The sequence below is a fragment of the Mycteria americana genome, chromosome 1 (genome assembly GCF_035582795.1).
Source record: "Mycteria americana isolate JAX WOST 10 ecotype Jacksonville Zoo and Gardens chromosome 1, USCA_MyAme_1.0, whole genome shotgun sequence".
In the NCBI taxonomy this organism is placed as follows: domain Eukaryota; kingdom Metazoa; phylum Chordata; class Aves; order Ciconiiformes; family Ciconiidae; genus Mycteria; species Mycteria americana.
The window spans coordinates 138,913,862-138,936,518 of NC_134365.1; the positions used below are offsets into that span (position 1 = coordinate 138,913,862).

Genomic DNA, 22,657 nt, shown 5'->3' on the forward strand with positions numbered 1-22,657 from the left:
AAAAGGCTTTTAACCAAACTTGTAAAGTCCAGCACTTTGCTTAAATTTTGCTTTGAAATCTTAATTTTCCTTTCCTCTGCATCTGCACAGGTCTTTCATTACTAGACTATGAATTATTATTTTTTCCACAAGATTTGGCATTCACTCGATAAGCAGGTACTGTTTTTCTTCTCTTTATTGACCAAATAACATTTACTATAGTCAGTGCTAATTTAGCTCAAGAGATAGAGGAAAAGCCATTATTAACACTCCCATACCTGAAGTTCTTTCAGGTGGTTGTATAGAAGTGCACCCCGTTCATGGTGCACATCACACTACAGAAGTCAGGATGCTTCAGACCGAGGTTGCCCATAGATTTTTATCTCCAGACAGTCCCTATGCCCATGCAACACTGATGAACATCACCTCAGGAAGCTGAGCACTAACAGAACGGGACCCAGCAGTTACATCGTACTCATGTATCAGCAATACCTCTTCCTGGTGGGAACCCTCAGCCCACCCACATACAATCTTTTATAAAGCGACCTGTCAAATTTTCACATGCAGAACAAATGCACCAGGAGAGCACGCAGTACTCGCCACATGCACCTCCTTGGCATAACACATACTGCAGGGTAGGACACAGGTAGCACACCAGACATCTCAAATAGTAATTTACTACAACCTACTACTATTTAGAAATTATCTAGGATTGAACTTCCTGATTTTCTACTGAAAGACAAATAGCTGAGGTCTTTGGCTCACAGTATGCTGTCTGCAAGACTCACCAGCCTTGCTCTTTCTCATCAGAGGTATGAAGTTTGGTCAAGTAATGATCAAGGTGAAGAGTACTGATCAAGTAACAGGACACATGGGTCAGATGACCAAAATCCAAATTTTTTTTTCTCAGTAACTATTTCTCGATCTGTGTTTCTGTCCAGAGATTGGAGACGGTAAGCAGGGGAAAACAGAAAAGGACCCTGTCCTACTTTTAGTTGCTCTTAAAGAAATGGGCTTACTCCTTCCCAGTAGAAGGACAAAGCCTGAAAGATATCCAACATGCATGGGCTTGGGAAGGAAAACAGTCAAATGCATGAAATAATTTAAAGGAAGAGAGAAAACCTCATACCCTTCCACTGGCAGACTATGCAGTAAAACAGCTGCTAGATCTGCCAACTGCAAGTATTTTACAGGAGGACACACTTCTTCCTTTCATCCATCAAAGATAGGTGCTGACAACTGAGCTGCAGTTTGTCCTTACATGAGTTAACTGTAGTATACCTCACTTAAAGGAAAATCACATCTCAGACTTACGTGCATGATATCTTTTAGCTCTTAAAATTTATTCTGACCTGTTCAGACTGGCATCTTCAACAGCACCGAAAAGCTCCATGGAAGCTTCCAGAATGACTTAGTTTTCTAGCAGACACATCTGGTGCTTCAGCCATCTTTAGGATGAACGGTAACATATATACCAGTATAAAAGCACTCCTTCTCAGAAAACTCTTGAAACAGAGCTGACATATCAGTGGGGAAGGAATCTAACTGGAAGCAGGTAAATCACTCCACAGCACGTTACCACTAAAGCTACAGCGCTTAGTGGGGCAAGTACCACATCAGTTCACCTTGAAACATATCATCTAGCTGCAACCCGGTTTCCTACGCTACATACCATACATTTTCTGTAACACCTCAGTCAGGTAATACCCTCCTTTGTTATTCAACTCTTATGCCTCTCCAGAACAAGTCAGTCTTGTGCATTAAGCACAGAACAGATCCAATGGAAAAAAATAGATCAGCCATCATGCAACAAGCCTCTGACAGGTACAAAGATGGGAATGATTGTTAAGGTTATGCACACAACTTAAATACTGACCTTTATTGGGTTTGCATGGCAAGGTTTTGGTAGCAGGAGGGCTGCAGGGGTGGCTTCTGTGAGAAGCTGCTAGAAGCTTCCCCCATGTCCGATAAAGCCAATGCCAGCCAGCTCCAAGCCAGCTCCAAGATGGACCCGCTGCTAGCCAAGGCCGAGCCCATCAGCGACGGTGGTAGCACCTCTGGGATAACATATTTGAGAAGGGGGAAAAAAACTGCACAACTGCAGCCGGAGAGAGGAGTGAGAGTATGTGAGAGAAACAGCTCTGCAGACACCAAGGTCAGTGAAGAAGGAGGGGCAGGAGGTGCTCCAGGTGCCAGAGCAGAGATTCCCCTGCAGCCCGTGGTGAAGACCATGGTGAGGCAGGCTGTCCCCCTGCAGCCCATGGAGGCCCACAGTGGAGCAGGTATCCACCTGCAGCCCGTGGAGGACCCCATACCAGAGCAGGTGGATGCCTGAAGGAGGCTGTGACCCCATGGGAAGCCCGCGCTGGAGCAGGCTCCTGGCAGGACCTGTGGCCCCATGGAGAGAGGAGCCCACGCTGGAGCAGGTTTGCTGGCAGGACTTGTGACCCCATGGGGGACCCACACTGGAGCAGTCTGTGCCTGAAGGACTGCACCCTGTGGAAGGGACCCACGCTGGAGCAGTTTGTGAAGAACTGTAGCCTGTGGGAAGAGCTCACGTTGGAGAAGTTTGTGGAGGACTGTCTCCCATGGGAGGGACTCCACACTGGAGCAGGGGAAGAGTGTGAGGAGTCCTCCCCCTGAGGAGGAAGGAGCGGCAGAGACAAAGAGTGATGAACTGACCGCAACCCCCATTCCCCGTCCCTCTGCACTGCTGGGGGGGGAGGAGGTAGAGAAAGCAGGAGTGAAGTTGAACCTGGGAAGAAGGGAGGGGTGGGGGGAAGGTATTTTAAGATTTAGTTTTTATTTTCTCATTGCCTTACTCTGATTTGATTGGTAATAAATTAAACTAATTTCCCCAAGTTGAGTCTGTTTTGCCCGTGACAGTAATTGGCGAGTGATCTCTCCCTGTTCTTATCCTGACCCAGGAGCCTTTCATTATATGTTCTCTCCCCTGTCCACCTGAGGAGGGGGAGCGAAAGAGCGGCTTTGGTGGATACCTGATGTCCAGCCAGGGTCAACCCACCACACCTCATTTTACAACAAAACCCTACTTTTCTGAAAGATTTTTCGTGTGTACAGTATTAAACGCATAGTCTGTAAGTAGTTTATACACAAGCTGACAGAGAGAAGTTAAAACATAAAAGATTGCTTTCAAAGTTAAAGTTTTCAAATATGTTTTCAGTAACAGAGCATGATATTCTACATGCAGAAACACAGAGACAGCCACAATAGATCAGGCTGTTTGTAGCATGTTTCTAGCAGTGCCCATTACTAAACAAAACTAAACTAAAATTCAAAAAGGAGAATACTTATACCTTACTTGTGCCAACATCCACCCTGACCTTTCCTCAATCAATACTTGGGCCATCCTGACAGGGAAGTTTTATTCCTGCATCTATACTTGTTGCCACAGAAGCAATAAATTCCACAACTTACTCATTTTATGAAAAAGTACTTCCTTCTCTTTCCTTTCAATTTCACAGAATTCTGGGGTCTGTGAAGCAGGGATTAATCGATCCCTTTTCACCTTTTCCACATCACTCATTGCTCTCCAAACTTCCCACAGCTCACCTCAGCCAACTCTTTTCCAAACTAAGCTGCCCTTTTTATATTTACCCTTCCTTCACGCAGAAGCTGATCATTATCTTTTTTTTGTTACTATCTCTTTTTTTCATCCTATTAAATCCACTTTGAGCTAGGGTGACAAGAATTGCATGACTCAAGAAGCAGATGTACTGCAGATTTGAAACAACATTTTTTTTTAAATTTTCAATTCTTTTCTATTTTGCTTGCTTTTCTGAGTACTGCCCCTTTAAAAAAAAAATCTACCAAGTAATTATTAGACACTGTGAAATTAATACCAAATTACAATTTTCCAATCATGACCAAACACTAATCCCCTCCCCCTCACAACTGTTCAGGAATATTTGATAAAGATGTCACAGCAAAAAAGGACAAACAAAAGCAAATGTGGACCTTTCAGACTGGAAAACTCAATTTAAGAGAAGCCAGACGAAGCAGTCTTCTGCTGCACACGTTAACTACAATAGCTAAATGAAAAGATACGAATACAGAAGTAGGGTTATTAAAACTAGGAAATTACAATTAATGTTGCAAAGTAGTTATACTTAATAGCAACTTTTGAATTAAACTCTGCATATCATAAAGTTACACCTGTAGTGAATTATATGGCGTAGTCTTCTCTTTAAAGCTACCTGCACTAAGCACAGTATGTTTAGCCTCCCTCAGTGTACTTCTCCAGTACCTGTTTCCATGAAGTAGCAATACTCCAAGCAGCTAGCATATTTTGTCTCTGACTTCTCCTGCCTCTCAGCACATAACAAATGAGCGAACGACTTTCTCTTCCCATAGCGCAAGAGGAACACTAAGTAAAACCCCAATACCACACCACATTAACAATCTTGACTTACCCTCTGAAACTTTCTTTTTACTGAGATCTCTTTCCAATTTGGAAACGGGAGTAGAAGAAAGGCGTCTTGAAGAAGACGCTCCTCTGTGCGGTGGCGTTAAGGGATTTTTAAAGACATCAACCTGCCCAGTTCTTTTGATGTATTTTTCACCTCTTGGACTGCTCGAGGGGGAATGCTGGGAGCTGGAATTATCCTCTAGAAGTTCATGCTGGGTAGTCAAGGGGGGTCTACTAATAGCACACTGTAGAAGTAAAGGGGACTGTATCTTTCTCGGTGTTCTGCTTGCAGCCGCACTCTGCATGACTCTGTGTTGGTAGTTCCTGTAGGCTTCTTCCAAATACTCTGCTTCTTTTTCTAGTTCTTTTATTCTAGTGCGGGTTTGCGCTATACACTCCAGGTCAGAATCCGGAGAAGCACTGCGAGGCTGTAACTGCTGACAATACCCAACTCTTGGCATGGCATTTACCTTCATCACATCGGTCATAACCTGATTCTTCAGGAACGTGCTATCCACATAAATATCATGAGGTACAATTCTGTCACCAGTGAAGTCAAGGACAGAGCGATCGACAAGCGAAGGCTTTGGATTCCGATACACTTCATTTTCCAGAGCTAAATGATAGCAAGAGAAAGCGAGTGACAGTAAAGGGTGAGAGAGGGAGACCCATAACGAAAGAGAAACAGTAAAACATGGCATTTAAATTCCAATTTGATCAAAAGTATTTTAACATGGAATTGGCTTAAATTTGGAGAATTTAAGGGGTTATTTAAATGTATTTTTAATGTAGCTGCATAGCTGCAAATTATCACTGATATTTTTTAACATATAATCCTTCCATGTAAAACTACCTGAAGTATGCACTCTACAATATTATTTCTTACATTATGTTTAAATAAATAATTAATTAAAATTTAACACATCACCACTTTGGACACATTATATCCAATCACGCTGTTTTAACAGCGAGGGACACAGGTGAGGGACACAGGGCAGGCCACAAGTCTTAGCGGTTTCCTTCTATTTAGATCAAAAAAGAAATTTGGAGGAAAACAACATACCACACAGATAATGTAGGTTTTTTTAAAAAAAGTACTTCTCCAAAATTGTCAGTTAAATTGAATGTTTCAGGGCTGTCTGCTTCCTGGCTGGCACTTGCATGCTTCAGCAAGCCCAAAACACCAATCTATAAGGCTGTATCTTTCTGAGCAAAATGACAACCTTGTTTTTATTCTACATAAATGGTTCTTCAATGACATCCTTAACTCTGAAGCAAAATAAAAGTCCATGCAGTAATTTCAGTCATTTAATTAAAATACATATTTGCTATTTGACGCTAACAAATTTCCAATTCCAAATGGTACCAGTACTTGTACCACATATGACAATGTACATATCAGTCTAGTGAGTGATATAAAGTATTGCATATACTCAGCTATGGTGCAACACATGCTGTATATATAATGAATAATCATTGCAGAATTCAGTCCCAAAACTTCTATTTATCATACTTGATATTAGCAACATGACAGACGGGCATCTTTAGAACTACGTTTCTTCAGCAGACTGAATTGCTTTACGCAAGTGCCTCCCTCTTTCTAATGCTCATACGAGGTGCTTAAGTTACTGGCCTTGACGACAACTGTTAAACAGTTAGATTTAAATTTGTGAGGTATGCAATAAAATTTCAAATTGATTATTCTTATTATGAACATTCAAGAAGCAAAAATGCATTAAAACGCAACTTGCCTCCTGGAAAACTGTGATTATGTTATCACCAAACATTAATGTCTTCATACTGAGGAAAAACAGACAATAAAAACATGCAAGTATTCAGGGAGGAATGTTTTCCCTTCCTCCTATATGTTTGTTTTCTGAAAGGAAGGAAAGTTGTAATCAGTCTGCTTTTTAAATTGGGCTTTTAAATAGATTTTGATTTTAGACTCGAAATCTACTCACTGGTGGTATATTAGTTCTTATGCAACTACAGCTTTTTCAAGCTTCTGGAAATTCTTACACTGGTTGGGTAAGTGAACTTCATAATGGACTGCTCTGCTGTAAGATACAAACCTGCCTGTGTTTGTTTCACTTGCAGTTTCAGTTCTTCAACCTGCACATTTAACTTCCTGACAGTAGCTTCGGAGTCCAACAGTTGGGTCTTTAACTGGGCACAACGCTCAACCTATAGGACATAGAGAGAAAAGCAAAAACCAGCATAATTCAAATAAAAAGAATCATCTCAACTGGCTGAATACTTGTTTCTAAATGTTTTTCAGGTTCATTCGAACCATATACACATAGTATCCTACTGAAAATCAGTGCTGACAACTTACTGACTTGGAAAGATTTACTGTGGTTATGTTGTGGGGTTTTTTTTTTTTGGTCAGTTTTTGGTGTTGTTTTGTTTTGTTTTCTTACAGTTGATTACATAAAAAGAAGCAGAACACAAACAATCCCCATAACTACATGCTAAACAGCCTGCACAGGTACATAGACAAATGTGAATAAGATGACAGGACGAAGAAAGGATTCAAATTATTTAGAAAGAATAACTTACCTCACTTTGTAGCTGCTTTTCCAAAATCTGCCTATGACTTTCAAATTCGTCCAGCGCCAGCTTCCTAGAATGTTCCACTCTCCTCAGCTCCACTTGGCAGGCCAGGTGCTCCGCCGAGGGCTGGGACAGCTCTACCCAGAAGGAGAAATACTAGACACTCAGCTGTAGAATAATGAGCATGCACTTTTCTACATGATACCCCTTCAAAATGTAAAGCCGATTTGTTTTTAGGAACATAACAAGGCTTTGTTTGAATAAAGTACTTAGGGATTTTTTTTCTTGCTTTCACAAAGGACCGAAATTTTTGTTGGTGTAGGCTTTGAAGAACTAGATCCAGACTGTCCTATTCTGGAAGAAAAATATGTATCTCTACCTTACATAACTGGGGGTACATCTCTACTCTCCCATAATCTCAAATGCACATTAAAAATACTTGGTATTTTATAATTATAGTCAGGCAAACACTTAAAAATAACAATGCAATGTTCTTTTACCATTATTAACCATACTAATGCTATGGTTAGAAATATTGCACTGCTTTTTTCAAAGGGTGAAAGGGATATTCTTTGTATTATTATAGCTACCACTTAATTCAGGATTTCTACTATACAGACATATTAAAGAAAATAAACTTATAATGTCAAGGACTGTTTCATTTTACACACACATTAGTTGGGGTTTAATGCAAACTACTAGTAAACATAATACAAAGAATGTATTTTAATGAAAATTGATTTCTAAACAAATACTTGTAGGGAAATGTAAACAAGAAAATTACTAAATCATTCACACTGACTGTCTCGAAGATGCTGGTTCTCACTGCGAGTCTCATCCAACTGTTGCCTAAGTAGTTTATTCTGCACTTGGAGCTCCAATTTCTCCTCCTTTAGCAAAGGGTAGTCTGATACCTCTTTCAATTTTTCTGTCAACAACTGATTCTGTTTATTTACCAACAGAACCTGGGCCTTCACTGACTCCAAATCCAGCTGCAGATAAAGAACAGTTTAGAAGCTTATGAACTGCTGTACTACTTATTTTTATTTCACGTTTTCTTTTTTTTTTTTATATGTACCTCAAAAGCACTAATTAGAATACAGCTTCTTTAAATTAATGTTTACAATTACCTCAAGCTCTTTCGTGCGTGATACAGCTTGCTTGAGTTCCTCCTTTTTTGAATTAACAGCAATGGCTTCTTCATGCAAAAACATAGCTTTCTCTGCAGGGAGGATCACAAATGCTGAATTAAAATTAGTAGAGTATTACAGTAAAAAACTGCATCAGCAAAAAACAGTTTAAGCTGCTAAGCCCAACATTCAATTTAAATCAAGACATAAAAATGACTGAATGTCACACACACTCCTTCAAAATTAAGTAAATCACATTGTGTGTATACATACATATACTCCTTTGGAATTAGGTAAATCAAATTCATATGCACATGATATATCACTTCTTTCACATGTTCCTAACTTAAAAGTCTAAATATGTTATCTGTCCCAGCTCTCTTCCTCAAGCTCCAATTAAACATCTTGTGCACAATGAATGTAGAAACTGGCAACCATTCAAGGGTATGGTACCAGACTGTACCAGAGTTCAATTAGAGAACGAACGAGCTAGTAGGACTTTAGAAGGAGATGGGAAACTGAAAAAGCAAAATGATTTGCAGCCTCTGTATGAAGCAGCAGCTCACAGTTCCCACTGCATTCTGAACAGCAAGGAGTTGCCGACCTGTCACAGGATCCTGCTACATGTTTTCAAAATCTATTTTGATGGCTTTTCTGTCACTTATACCACTGTTACTGAACACTGTGACTGCTTAGTAACAACAGTGTTTTGATACCTGTTAGTAAAAGCTCAAGAGATAAACAGCTACTTTATTAATCTCAGAGAGATGGTTACCTTTATTTTTTTTCTCATCTTCAGTAATTTTATTGGTTCTGGCTATGTATTCTTCTCTTAATTCAAGCTGGTATCTAGAAGTAAAAAGAATTACGTATGCCCAAAGTATCTATGTGCACACATGCATGTGCATTTGTGTAAATTCCAGTCTTTCCCAGACTAAACTATAACCATGCAATTATTTATTGACAAAATTAGTTATTGCAGAGCCACTGAAACGGTTGGAAAGGGCCCTGCCAATCACCTCATTCAACTACCTGCTCAAAAAGCAAGACTACCACCAACTCTAGATCAGGTCAGCTGTGGCTTTTCTTAGTCAACTCTTGAAAAACTCAAAGGATGTATATTCCACCACCTCCCTGGATGACCTGTGCCAATGCCGCACTACCCTCCCAGTAAAAATTTTTTTTTCCCCATGTCCAAGCTGAACCTCCCAAGCCACAATTTACGGCCCCTGCCACATGAACTCAGAGGTCACGTCTGATAGTCCCATAACTATCCTGACAGACCTTTACTAGGCCCTCTCCAGTTTCTTCATGACTTTCTTGAATTGGGGAGCCCAAACCTGGGCATGGTATTCCTAGCACAGCCTTCACCAATACCTGAAGGGGATAATAACTTCCCTCAGTCTGTTGGCCACACTGCTACTAATGTTGCCCATCATGCCTTATTTGCCAGTGTGCTGCGGGCTCATAGTCAACCTGGCACTCACTGTAACTCCCATGTCCTCTTCAGAAACACAGCTACTCGGCCAATTCCTTTTCCCCATTTATACTACTTCATAGGGATATTCTGCCCCGAGCGCAGAGCTTTGTGGTTCTCCTTGTTAAAATTCCTAAGATTTATGTTGACACAACCCCCAAGCTTAACAAAGTCTGCCTGAACTGAACCTCTGCCATTTGTTGTGGAAGCCATTTCCCTTAATTAAGCCTCATGTTCAAAGCTGTCGATGATGCCCTGTGTCAACATCCAGATCACAGATGAAGGTGCTGGACAGTATGGGTCCCAGTACTGGCCCCAAGGGTTCTCTGCTTGTCGTCGGCCACCAGCTAGACACTGAGCACTGCCCACGTACATCACTATTCATAGCCCAGCAGTCATGCAACTTTACCATTCAATTTTACTGGAATCTACAGGAGCTAAGAAAGCTCAGCATTTTGCATGACTGGGACACAGATTATAAACGTTTTCAGATATTGCCATATCCATCCCCCTGCATTTTTGCAAATGCTCCAGACCACTCGGATTCTTCTCCCAATTATGGCATTTAATGTTTACCACAGACATAACAAAGGATTCCTTTTCTAACAAGCATCATTATTTCTATACAAGAAATAGCAGCTCTTTGCTATTTTTCATCAACAATTTGGGACAAAAGGACATGGATTTTATCTTTCTGAGCATTTGCAGCATGTCTACAATATTTTGTATGTTGATAAAATAAGCTAAGCAGCAGTTCATCCTTAAAATAATATGCTTCTCCTCATGAACCAAAAGCACTTTACAAGCATTATTTGTAACTAGCTGTTATGGACTAGGTAAAATAAGATACCAAGGTGGGTCAATTAGTTGCATTTCACTGTTCTCTGAAAAAATCTTCAAATCTATTCAGTTTCAGCTGAGGCATCTTTCTTATCAAAACCTACTCTTTACATCTTTCCTCTGTAATTTAAATAAAGGCATGCTAACACAGATAATACTTATTGTTCACTGGCTTGCAATAAAAGTAATGATACATCAGTCATTTGGTTTAACTACCTAACTGGAAGATCGGTTCACGCCATCAAATACACGAGTAATAACATGCCGAGAGCACCTGCCTGCGTTGAAGCATCTAGTAACCCTTCAAGCGACCAAAGCGCTCCAAGAAAGTACAATAGCAAAGTTAGGATATACCCACTGCAACACCTCAAAAGCAGTCACAGATGATGTCTGTCGCTTTCAAAGAGCATTTCTAAGCAAATTGCTTGAAACCACGTTCAAGCAGATGGTAGTCAATAAGAGAGGGTGATCTATAACAGAGAATCCCTCTCCAAAAATGGGGAGGGGTTAAGGTAAGAGCCAACCTATCTATACAATGGGCTAGTGTGCCTCTCACCCTTTTTCCTAGAAACCTGTAACATCTCTTTAATGCTAATTTCCCCTACATGCCTTTTCTGCATTCGTAAAATGGTCAGTTCTTTTAATTGTGGTCAAAGGAAGTCACTGATACTGCTTCACATCCTCTTGTCTAAACACACAACTAAGTCACATCTCTTTCCCAGATAACAACACAGAATTAAAACAACAACAATAATATAACTTATGATCAAAAGAGAATTACCTTCTATAGCAAGCTTTTTCTGAACCTGACTTGTGGGTTCAGAAGAACCTTTTGTCTCACTAGCAAAGAGCTAAGCAATAATGTAAAGAATTCGAGCCAATTAAAACAAAAATGTGAGTGCACATTTTCAAAGTCCTCGCTTTGTTACACTATTCAAAATAAATCCTATAGAATTTATTATTCTGTTTTCATAGCAAGTAGTATGTGTCCTGTTAGAGACAAACGAAAAATTTACTTTAAGAGTTCCGTCTTAAGCCTTTGGTCGTATGTCTCCTCTATGTTCTTCACAGCAACCTCCCGACGTCGAAGTGCATCATCAATAGCTTTATTTTTCTCTTCCTGAAGTTTCTGAGTGCTGAAATATCCATAAATACACAGACAATGACCAGTTACAAAGCCAAAACCTTAGTTTTGGGGTTCTTTTACAATAACATTTAGAGACATCAAAGGGTAATGGGCTTGCTTGGAACACAGTAGCAATTTAAAATTATGATCAGAATCTGTCATTGTAATTCATTATGAACAAGGAGATGTGACACAAACTAAATTGCCCTATTTAAAATCCAGTAGCAATCAATTATGCAGCTATCCCGGGTTAACCCTAGCTCAGTTTCCCACACCAGAAAGCCTTCAGAGGAGATAGTACTGAGCACGCTACTCTATCAGCACCCTCTGCTGGCTTGTTAAAAAAAAAAAAAAAACAAAAACAAAAACAAAAAACAAACCAACACGTTTTTGTTAGCGGGATACGCATTCTGCTATAAAAAGCAGATGTCAAAGTAATGACATTAAGTAGTATTGAGAATCTGGCCAAAACCAGTTTAGTTATTTTTTTTATTTAACCAAAGAAAACTGATCTTACTAAGGATAAGTTAAAAACAAACAAACAAACAAAAAACCCCCCAAAACCCCAAAACCACCACAGGACTAAAGAAGCAAAATACCATATACATGCCTTATGAGTGTTAGGATTACATACTGCGTTGGTTGGTTGGGGGTTTGGGGGGGTTTTTTGTTGTTTTTTAATTTAAGCACTTTAAAGCAAACATCTGGTTCCTTGCCTCCAGAGCAATGCTGCACTGTTTTGGTTGGATGGGGAGCAATACAAAAAACCCCAAATTTCTTTTTGTAAGGGGTATCCCTGCTAATAGAGACAGTATACGATACTGCTCAAAATGCAAAACATAACTTATGCGATATGTAACCTATTTCAACATCATAGAAACAGCAACAACTTGAAACATGCGTTCCAGAAAAAGGACAACAACAACATTTAGCATAGTATATGCCCTTTAGCAACTTACACTTCAAATGCCTCAATTCTTTGTTTCAGTTCCGCCTCTCTGGTCCTTATGACTTCAATATCTTTCAGTAGACTTTGTCTCTGAATGTATACTTCCTTTGCTTCTATCTGAATCACAAAATATTAGCTCTATTTTTACTTCACACTTTATACAATATATACCATTTAACACGTTCAAACTTTCAAGGATCTTCTACAGTACTTGGTCTTACTCCAATAAATATTATTTATATAGTCATAATTTGAAATAATATCCAGAAGTTATTTTTTTTTATTCCCCTTCTCCTTTTACTCTGAGTAAAAATGTTTTAGATGGAATCACTACTGGCTACCTGTAAACACTTTTCTTGTAAGAAATGGCAGTGATTAAAACTTACATAAAAGGAAAAATTGTTTTAAAAAAATTACAGAATAAACACATTCAAACATCTGAATTTTTCTAAAAAACAATAGTTTTGTAGGTTCTTCATAAAAACAAAATTTAAAAAACAAACGTCCCTGATAAAACATAATTTAAAACTGAAACTGAGTCAACCAGCAGTCTTTCAGTTTAACTTATAGAAATCAAACAAATAGTTAAAGGAATCCTCCAAATGATGAGCATGCTAATACCAAAAGTCACATATGTTATTAATAAAAAATAGCTTTTCCTGTTCTTAAGCACACAAGGCATTATTTCTCTCCAAAGAAATAAGTGCCTAAGAAGAAAAAAAAAATATTATTTTGCTCTTTGGGTGCTCATATGAAGTTTGTAAGTCATGTGCACTTGACGGTAATGAAAGACTTAGCTGCTGTTCCCAGTGCAAAAAAATAGAGCAGTTTGTCAAGCCGCATTTCCTGGGCATAAAGTTATCTTAGTAAAGGGTTAAATGACCTTCTACCTTTAATGCAAATATACTTCAACTCAGTAGAGCTGCTGGTCTCTGTTAAGAGTCCCCACGTAAATGAAGCATAGACTTTCCAGTGAGTGCAGAAGCTGACATGAGCAACCAAAAATCCATACATAATGCTTGACGGCTATGCTGATCTAGTAATCCTTTTATTTATTTATTTATTTTTATTCCTAAATGAATTTCTTGCCCACAGGAGAAAGTTGATAGCATAAAATAGATGGTTTTCTTGTAAGCTTCTAAGGACATAACCAGAAAAGAGTTTCACAGAGTAGTGACAAAATGCTTAATTTTCAGATTGGAAGGAGGTCAATAGTAGAGACCTGTATAATTGCTTTGTTAACCAACATCATGTGGTCTCGGGGTGGGGGGGGGACGGGACGGATCCAACAACAACAAAAAAACCACCACACAACAAAAAAAAATCCCACCACACCAGAGCAGAAAGGTGGTTAGCATTTGTGGATGACTACATTATTTGGATAGAAATGTCTACTGCAGACAGCAGGGAGCTGGCTAGGCAAACAGCCAACGGAACAGCAAGCAAACTATTCTTTGAAAAACTGAAAGGTAATAGAGATTGGGAGAAATAATTTAGAACTATATACAAATTATTGTGTGCTGCAGTAACTGTTACTACTCTGGCAAAACACCAAGAGTTAACAGCCCAAAGGAGTAATTCATCAACAAAAAACATGTTCAAAGAAACAAAGGAAGATGTTAGTTTATAGTAAAGACAGTGGCTATTAATAATATACAACATAAAGACATACAGAAATGGCATATCTGTACCATACAGGCTATATATTCCATTTTGTTTAGAGTCCTTCTTAGCAATTGAAAGAACTTATACTATAACTAAAAGCTACGTTCTGGAAACAGGAAAGTGAAAAGTCATATCAACTTTCTGTTAAAAAAATCTCAGCGATCTGAATTCAGCAAAGTTATTAAAACAGATTAAAAAGTATTTATTACATTTAAATCCTTCAATCCTTGCTTGCAGAACAGTTCCTTTTCCTGCCAGCTCTACTTAGATATTTACCCATACTCATTCTTGCGGGTGCTAAACACGTTCCCTTATTCATAAGAACATAAGTAAATTCAAAGTTTTCATTAATAAGCCAAGTAAGATCTGAAGGTAAATCTCCCAAAGATAAAAGAACAGTTTAATCAACTCACTGAATCATTTTGTACTAGATTAAGAAAAAATATTTAGAATTTTACCTCCTGTTGTTTTTGAAGCCTCTCAATAGCATTCTTTTCACGAGAAATCAAGGCTTCAGACTTCGCTTGATGTGTCCTCTCTAACTCATGACGTAGCTCAGAGATTTCTTTCTGGGTCTGCACTTTCTCCTCCATTTTAATCTTTGCTATTTCAACTTCTTTAAAATGTTCTAGCTTTTACACAAATGAGGAAGAGAGGGTTAAGTAGGGACATCTTGAAATCGACAAAGACAATCCCTCCTCAGACAATTCTAAATTTCACTTAGAAATTCCTGTTAGGAAATATATGATAGTTCGATGAAATTAAATTACTGTGATAAAAGTATCTTAGCAGCACATAGTATTTGCATGTCTCACATAGTTTTCATGCATTTATCTGGTGGCATCCCAAAGCAGATCTTATACAAAACGAATAGCTTTAGACAGAGGCCTATGAAGAAAACCACAGTGCAGGAGTGATGGTCTGCTTGCAATTAAGGAATGGCCACACTCTTGAATTCCTCCTCTGACACTGCCTCTATTCTTGCCTCTTTCCCAAAGAACCACTTTTGACTGGTGATGCAAGAAGTGGCAGAAGCAGACCCATCCTGAATCACTCAGGAGCAACAGAAATTCATCTGGACACAAAGGAAGTGCTGAACATGTAAAAAAAATGCAGAACATGTAACTCCACATAAAGAGGGTTACAGAAACAGAAGTCCTGACTCACAGACTTCTTAGCACAACTGAAAAAAAAAGTAAATGCGTACAAACAGGAAAGTACGCATCTTGCAACTGCACAGAAGAATCGTAGGCAACACGCCTCCATACAACATGTGGAGTGCAATATATGCAAAACCAGAGTTATAAAGAATTATAATAAAAAATGGAAAGAAAATGGAAAGCAAGCATACAAAAAAAAAAAGTGAAAAAATAAGCAAAGAATAAAAAGAGAATGACAGAAAAATTGTGAGACTGGAGAAAACAAGGAAGTAAAGAGAGGGGGGAAAAAGCACAGTGGGAATGTCTGATCAAGGAATTCAGGTCTGTGGGCATAAATTTTGTGAAAACTTAAAGAAATGGCGAGACAGTACAGCATCACTTGTACATACATAAATTGGATGAGAAATGTCATACAGTAATTCATGCCACATTGCTAAGGAATCCATGTAAAGTTAACTGAATTTGGAAGTGATTAATATCTGGTTAAGATTCCAATCTCCTTTGTTGCAACTGCTTTGCTTAAACTGAGACAAACTTAACAACACACAAATTAACATGTTTTACGTGCTGAAAAGACAGTGCCTGTTGGGGAATGAAGACTAAATGAAAAATGAAGGTAAAACACATTGGCAGTTTTAACTTTCCATCCTTCTACTTGTCTAGCTGAATAAATATGACTAAACGGATTTCCTCAAACAGTTTATATGCAGATGACTGCCTTTAAAAGTGTGTCTAAGAATTCTAACTGATTATCAGTCATCATTTTTATATCCATTTTTATATCACATTCATGGGGAAAAAACATATTTAAATGAACTACAGTTAATTTAATTTTTTCTATCCAAATAAACTGCTGATCTTGACAGAAATTTATGGGGAAAAACACCCCATATTTAAAAGAACTGCAGTATATTATCTCTGCTCCATTTTTCAGACATAAGGATTATCAACGGATTATGTGACAAAAAAAATCCTAATTTTATTCCCAAAATGAAGGAAAAGTTTCTAAAAAGGTTGTCTTCAATTATAGGAAGAAAAAAAAAAAAAACAAACCAGAAATCATTCCTAATACTGTCTGTTACAATTTAGTGTTTCTGTGTAATGTTTTGAAATAGTATGCAAATTCTCATCAGTATTAAAAATTAACTCAACTATCTGTCAAGCTACACAGCAGCAATTTCACACCTCTCAGTTGCTACGCATTATATTGAAATTCAAGCTTCAAAATTTTAACTGGGAAGGAAAATTAATAGTATGACTAAGCAGGGTAAACATTTCTCCATAAAACAAAACAATCAAAGAGCAAATAAAATTTACCAAATTAAGACAATCAAAATAAGAAAAAATTGTGTACAAATTAACATCAGAATAAGCAGCTTAACATTCTGTGCACATTTAACAAAAAAGGGGAATGGAAAATATACACATGCTATATCATCAAATTAACAATTGATATTGGATTAGCTAAGCCTTTTGTGTTTGTTGTAACTCCCTATTAGATCTCTTCTTCCAATTTACCTTAAGTATTTAAAGTTTGTAACGTGCAAAGTCAAAATTAACAAACGTCTCCCTCAAATTCAATGACCAAAGTTATACCTTTTGACACATTTCTGCTTGAAGCTGCTTCTCTATTTCTTTTCTATATTCATGAAGTTTTACTTCTAAAGATTCGTATTTCTGATGCTGGGGATAAGAGTCTGCAAACTGTTCATCAATCAGCTGAAGCTTCTCAGCTATAAAAAGAGCAACAGAGCAACATACCCATCATCACATAAGAACAGTTACTACAGTCATCCTACCAAAGCTCCTGTAGGAACCTGTCTCTCTCTAGGAAGTTCCTTACTGTCATAGAAAGACTTGCATGGTACAAAAGCAGGGCAGCACAGAAATGATGTTTATCAGCTCTATGCCACGCAACGTATACCTAGGAGGAGGCACTTAGCTGTTTAGGCACTATTTGTGGTATTACACAGTCATTCATCCTCTTTATCATGGATGGACAAGAATTTTCTTCTGCATGCAACTTTTAGGTTTTTTGTATTACTAATAGCATGCATATTATAATTCAAGAACTCCCAATCTATGCCTAACTTTCACTGAAACACGATCACAGAAAGAGAAGCAAGGCATGCATCTACAATTATGTTTTCCAGAACATATTTCAGCACATAACATTTACAGTCCATCTAAGATGTTATAGCTCTTAGCTAAATGCCTAAGAAAACACTGAGTGACATAAAAAAAAAAAAAATCCTAACAGGACTTTTGCTTCTTTTTAAGAAAGGTTAGAAAAGCAATGTACTAGTGATAGGTATGACCTTTACTTATTAGTACTTCAGGCTGCATTTGAGTAAGTGATGAATGATAACATTCATATACTTTATTAATCCATACCATTTACCAGTATGAAAATATTTGGGGGGACTTGCTTGCAGGGGTTGCACTTACCAAGAGATTCTCTGTAAGGAGGCACTGAGGTTGTCTGAGTTTCTGTGTCATGAGTTTCCGTACTTAGATAATGGTCTGTAAGTCCGATTAAAATCTGCATAAGAAAACCTATCAAGATCCAATACATTAGTTCTGATTTCATACCAAAACTGAATTTTTGAGCCTGTAATTAATGAAGTTGTTTTCAGTGTACGAGAAAACCTATTCAATTTACGGAAAGAATCAAGTATTTAAGTAAAAATCAATACTAGTAAACTATTAAGATTTTTATTATAAGCACATTCCAGTCCATCTCATTCTGCGAAAGCTGTCCTTTTGTAACTTTTTCTTTCATCCATGTCTCTTTGTCTCTTTGACTTCATAGGTCATTTGAGAGAGCAGATTATTACTATTTTAATTATGAGGTCATTAGGCAATAGGTGTTTCTGAAAATCAAGCTACTTTAGGCTATACAATATAGCTAGGTCTCATCATGCAGACGTAAGAATTATTTCTTATATAAAACAATGGAAAGTCAATTAAATCTTTAAGCAGTTTTTGAAGTACATTACGCAAGCTAATACAGTCCATTATAAACACAACCCAAAATCTGAGCTTGCCAAAGTTAGTGTGAAAAGCTTCCAAACAGCATGATATTTAATACTTGCTTACAGATTTTTTTCGTATTTCTAACGTTCAAGTCATTTACTTTGTAGGTGAATGATAACACTTAATCCACGCAAGTAGGAGTTGGACAATCCTGAAATATAGTATTCATCATCCTGATGTACTGCAAGTTTCAAAATCTTACTGAATCCATGTTATTCCATACCAACATACACTCAAGAAATTTGAATTTCTATTGCTCGCATCGTAATAAAAATGAAGCTGACACAATTATCCTTGTCTGCATCATGTATAAACATCTTGTACCTTTATTTTCCTTCCGAGTTCCTGAAGTCTGTAAGAAATAAAAGATGTTTTAGCCAGTCTATTTCATCACACCTGTAATTTAAGCTTATTTTCAAAATCAAAATAACTTTACCAGTGATTTGTAAAGACTGGATTTTGGATTGATCCTCATTAATTGAAGAAGATCTTGCATAGTCCACAGCTTTGGGGGGAAAAAAAAAAAGGTAAGTTAGAAAGGTTAACTACTTTAAAAACATTTCAAATATGTAACAGGCACTATTTTACAGTTGTAGAATGTTTTCCATTTGAGAAACATCTGTTTATTGCCTTGTAAAACCATTTTCAGAGGCCTGCTGTTCTAGTATTACATTTACTTATCTCCATTACCTAAGACATATGGCAGCCAGTGTTTTATGACCAACTGAAGCTGTGAAAAGAGGTAGTTTTCTTTCCTCACTACCCTGGATACATGCTCTTGCTGCCTTCCTTGCCTCTTTTCTTGATTTATCATACAAATCAGATGAGCTCATTAACCCAAATGACAACTAACTACTCACCAAGTCAAAAAATTAATTTTCAGTTAGAAACAACTTCACCCTATCGCATACTCATAGAGGAGAAACAAAGAGAGGGCAAGGACTGTCCTCTTCAGCTACAGCTTGTAGTTAGAACAGCTTAAGCTGACCGTGAACCACACTTTCTGGGAATTGAGTGGCCAAACAAGAGGCTAGCTTTAATCAGGATTAGTTCCCCAAGTGGTCTGTCACACAGCCTCACAAATGGTCATGCCAGACTGCAACTATAGGTGAAGCAAGCACGAGGTTACGAGGCTTGTGCTATGTGTTCCCAGAACAGCATCATTAGCTTATTGCCAGTTTAAAATATTCATGAAAATGTCCTTGAATATTAGAAGTCTTTAATGGAGATGATCAGAAGCTGTACTTGCATTTGTATTTCACTACCACAAAAGGTGATTTTTTCAATTCTGTTGGAATATAACACCCCCTAGAAAGCAAAGCTCCTAGAAGTCTTGGAAGAGGTAAATTACTGAACTTACCTTCTTCTTCTCTAATCCACTTTCTGGAAAGAAAACAGAAAGTGAATACTCATAGCCACATCTCTGTAGATGATCTGCCACCAAACTGTTGGAAGCTGTGATCAAAAGTGAACTGTCATCATTTGGAACTGCCTGCGGCTGAAGTTCTCCACTTAAAATTGGGTGCATTAGTTCATGGATTAGCTGGTTTCGGAGCTGTGTCTGATACAGAAAAGACATTATATTCTCAGTTTACATGTTATTCAATGACAGCTTTTATTTTTCAAAATTCATGGGGAGTCTCATTTTACTTGTACGTGTTATATTAGAACCTACATAACAGAAATGGGCAGACTAACTGGCAAAATTTAGAAGAGTGCTTGGGACACCATACCTTTATTCAAAACACTCTAACAGTGGCTACAGCGATCTTTGACTTTCCCTCAAGGTGTATCAAATGTAGGACTGAGAAGTATTGTTCTCAGTCAGGAACTCACATAAACTCCACTCTAGTACCCCTTGCTTCATTTTTAGATCCCTGTTATTTCCTGTTCTCCTTCACTCTGGCTTAAATAAAGCCTGCCTGATGTGGCCTCAATGGCAGGTGTACTTGGAAAACTCACTAGTCCTCTTCTGAGTCTCACACCAAGAAGCTGCAGATGCAATCACAAAAGCAGATGGGAAAATAAACAGGAAATTCAATATCTTTAGTATCAATTATTTTGTAGGGAAGCTAAAGGGTACTAATCAAAAAAGCCTACAGGCACTAATAATAATTAAATTGCTTTTTTTATTATTTATTTGCATTCTATGAGTTACAACAAAAAGTAACCTAAAATCAGAATGTCTCCCTCCTGTAAAAGGAAGAAATAGTAATTTCCATTATATAATTGTACAAATTGTTTATAGCATACTAAAAGATCACGACAGAAATAGTGTTTTAAGCTTTCAACAGCAGGCATGCAACAGCGACAAAGTTGATTAAAGACATAGTGTGTTAGCAAAAATGAGGCAAAATACTAAATGCTTACCAAAACTTAACAAAGCTAGGTCATCAGAATAGTCTGTATTTTAGCATGGCTTTCTACAGAAATTAGACGATAGAGAGAAATAAAGACAACTGAAAAAATTGTTTTCCTTATTAATTTCTGAACTTGTCCAGTTTCAACCAACTTGGAGGGAGATGAGGTTGTCTCAAAAACAACCAAGACCAGCAACCTCTTATACGTCTCGTGACAAAGCGCAGGTGGAAAACACAGGGCTATATCCCCGTCCCTACTATGGGAAAGGAAGTCAGAAATGGGTTGTGGTATGTTGGCAATTCAGCATACCTGGAGCTCCAGATCCACCCTGCCTCTTACCAACAGAGGCAGTCAGATAAGACCACAAGAAATTTGAGAGTATTCTCATTAGAAGATGTAAGAGTGTTTGCAGGAATCCATTAAAAACCCAACTGTATTAATTCTTCAGCTCAGAAAAGCTACAAAATCTTTAATACGATGTAAAATCTTCTAGACAAGGAAAAGAGAAGCAGGAAAACGGACTTAAATGGCATGCCAATAGCATGCCTCCTGAAAGACTATTAGTTAAGTCAAACAAGACAAGAGATTGGTTCAAGCACTACAAGCTTGATATGGAAATCACTAAAGGAGAAACAAAGTGTCCTGAACAGGGAATTCTTGGCCATAAGCTTACCAGTGGTATTCTTAAAATATAGATCTTGATTTTCTTTTTTAGCTGTAATGAATTTGACATAAAAAGCAGGAGCTAAAAAAAATTGCTGGTGACATAAAGATGTGTATAGAAGCATACAAAGATCAAGATGTCATAAAAAATGCAATCAGATGATGTTTAAAGACTAGCAAAACTGAAACTGCATGAAACACAACATTTCAGCATTTAAGGCCTGATATGAATTTCTGCTATAACACAAGGGATGTAGCGTTTGGAAAAAGCAAGATGTGGATGTGTCAATCAAACAATGACTAGCACTACAAATGTAACATGCCTCAAAAAGATATATATGCAGCCTTCCACAGATTTTCCCCACAAAAATAGGGAAGAATTAATACCATTCTAAACTTTGCCTGGAAAGCTCACAACAATCATGATCTACTTGCTTTAAAAAAAGGGGGAAGACTTCAAAGTGATGCAGAGGACTACTGGAATAACCAGCAATGAGACTACTGCACTTTGACTTGCTTAGCGTTGTCAAACAGAATGCTGAAGAAAAGGTATGACTGCTGTCTATAAATTCATCAAGAGAAGCAAGAGACACTTAAACTGAAGGATACTTTCAGCACAAGAAAAAAGGCCAGAGCAACCATAAATAAACCCAGGCTACAAAACAGAACAAAGTTTCATTCTTGAACACAACCATATTCTAAGACATTCTCCTCGATGAGCAGACAAGGAGAAAACAGCTCAAATAGTTTTAAATCAGAACTGGAATATTTCAGGAGGAGAATTAACGTAGCATGCTTACTCAGAATAGGTAACAAATTGACTCTGTGACCTCAGAGGTCCTTTCCAAACCTGTATTCTCATTTATTTCTCTCTTCCCTGCTTGGCTTTTTTCTCAAGCATAGAAATTTTCAAAGACCCAATACAGGCCTTTAACCTTCCTGAAAAAGGCTCTGAGACTAATCCACAATGAAAAGCACTTCTGGTTAGGAAAAAACTCGTTTCTGGGAAAATAAGAGCTGAGTATGAATTAGGCTGTGGCAAAAATAATACAGCTGGGGAGAGCGGAAAACACATTTATTCGGCATGACTTTCACTGCTTTCAATGTTAAGTAGCACAGCGAATCACAGGTAGCACCTGCTGAAAATAAAACACACCTTAAGTGTGTCCAGTACACCTCGGTTCTTAAAAGTCTGATAGAGCCTTTTCCGGAGTTCATCTTGGGACAGCGTCTCCCTTTCAACCGAAGCCATCCTGCCCTACAATACCAGAAAAAAAATTAAAAAGGAC

General features: G+C 37.9%; 1 protein-coding gene across 1 annotated transcript in view; it reads right to left on the reverse strand.

The window, feature by feature from the left end:
* Positions 1-22,650, reverse strand: part of OFD1 (OFD1 centriole and centriolar satellite protein) — a 35,747-nt gene extending 13,097 nt beyond the window's left edge. Inside the window, exons 1-15 of the mRNA XM_075522111.1 lie at positions 22,525-22,650; positions 19,705-19,905; positions 18,781-18,849; positions 18,669-18,696; positions 17,757-17,864; positions 16,905-17,041; positions 14,607-14,780; positions 12,494-12,600; positions 11,425-11,544; positions 8,867-8,940; positions 8,092-8,183; positions 7,764-7,953; positions 6,968-7,098; positions 6,481-6,592; positions 4,413-5,024 (exon numbers count right to left, since the gene is read on the reverse strand). Of these exons, the coding sequence (XP_075378226.1) occupies positions 4,413-5,024; positions 6,481-6,592; positions 6,968-7,098; positions 7,764-7,953; positions 8,092-8,183; positions 8,867-8,940; positions 11,425-11,544; positions 12,494-12,600; positions 14,607-14,780; positions 16,905-17,041; positions 17,757-17,864; positions 18,669-18,696; positions 18,781-18,849; positions 19,705-19,905; positions 22,525-22,620 (2,251 nt within the window). The 5' untranslated portion in view covers positions 22,621-22,650. The remainder of the gene's footprint in view (positions 1-4,412; positions 5,025-6,480; positions 6,593-6,967; positions 7,099-7,763; positions 7,954-8,091; positions 8,184-8,866; positions 8,941-11,424; positions 11,545-12,493; positions 12,601-14,606; positions 14,781-16,904; positions 17,042-17,756; positions 17,865-18,668; positions 18,697-18,780; positions 18,850-19,704; positions 19,906-22,524) is intronic.
* Positions 22,651-22,657: the final 7 nt, after the last annotated feature.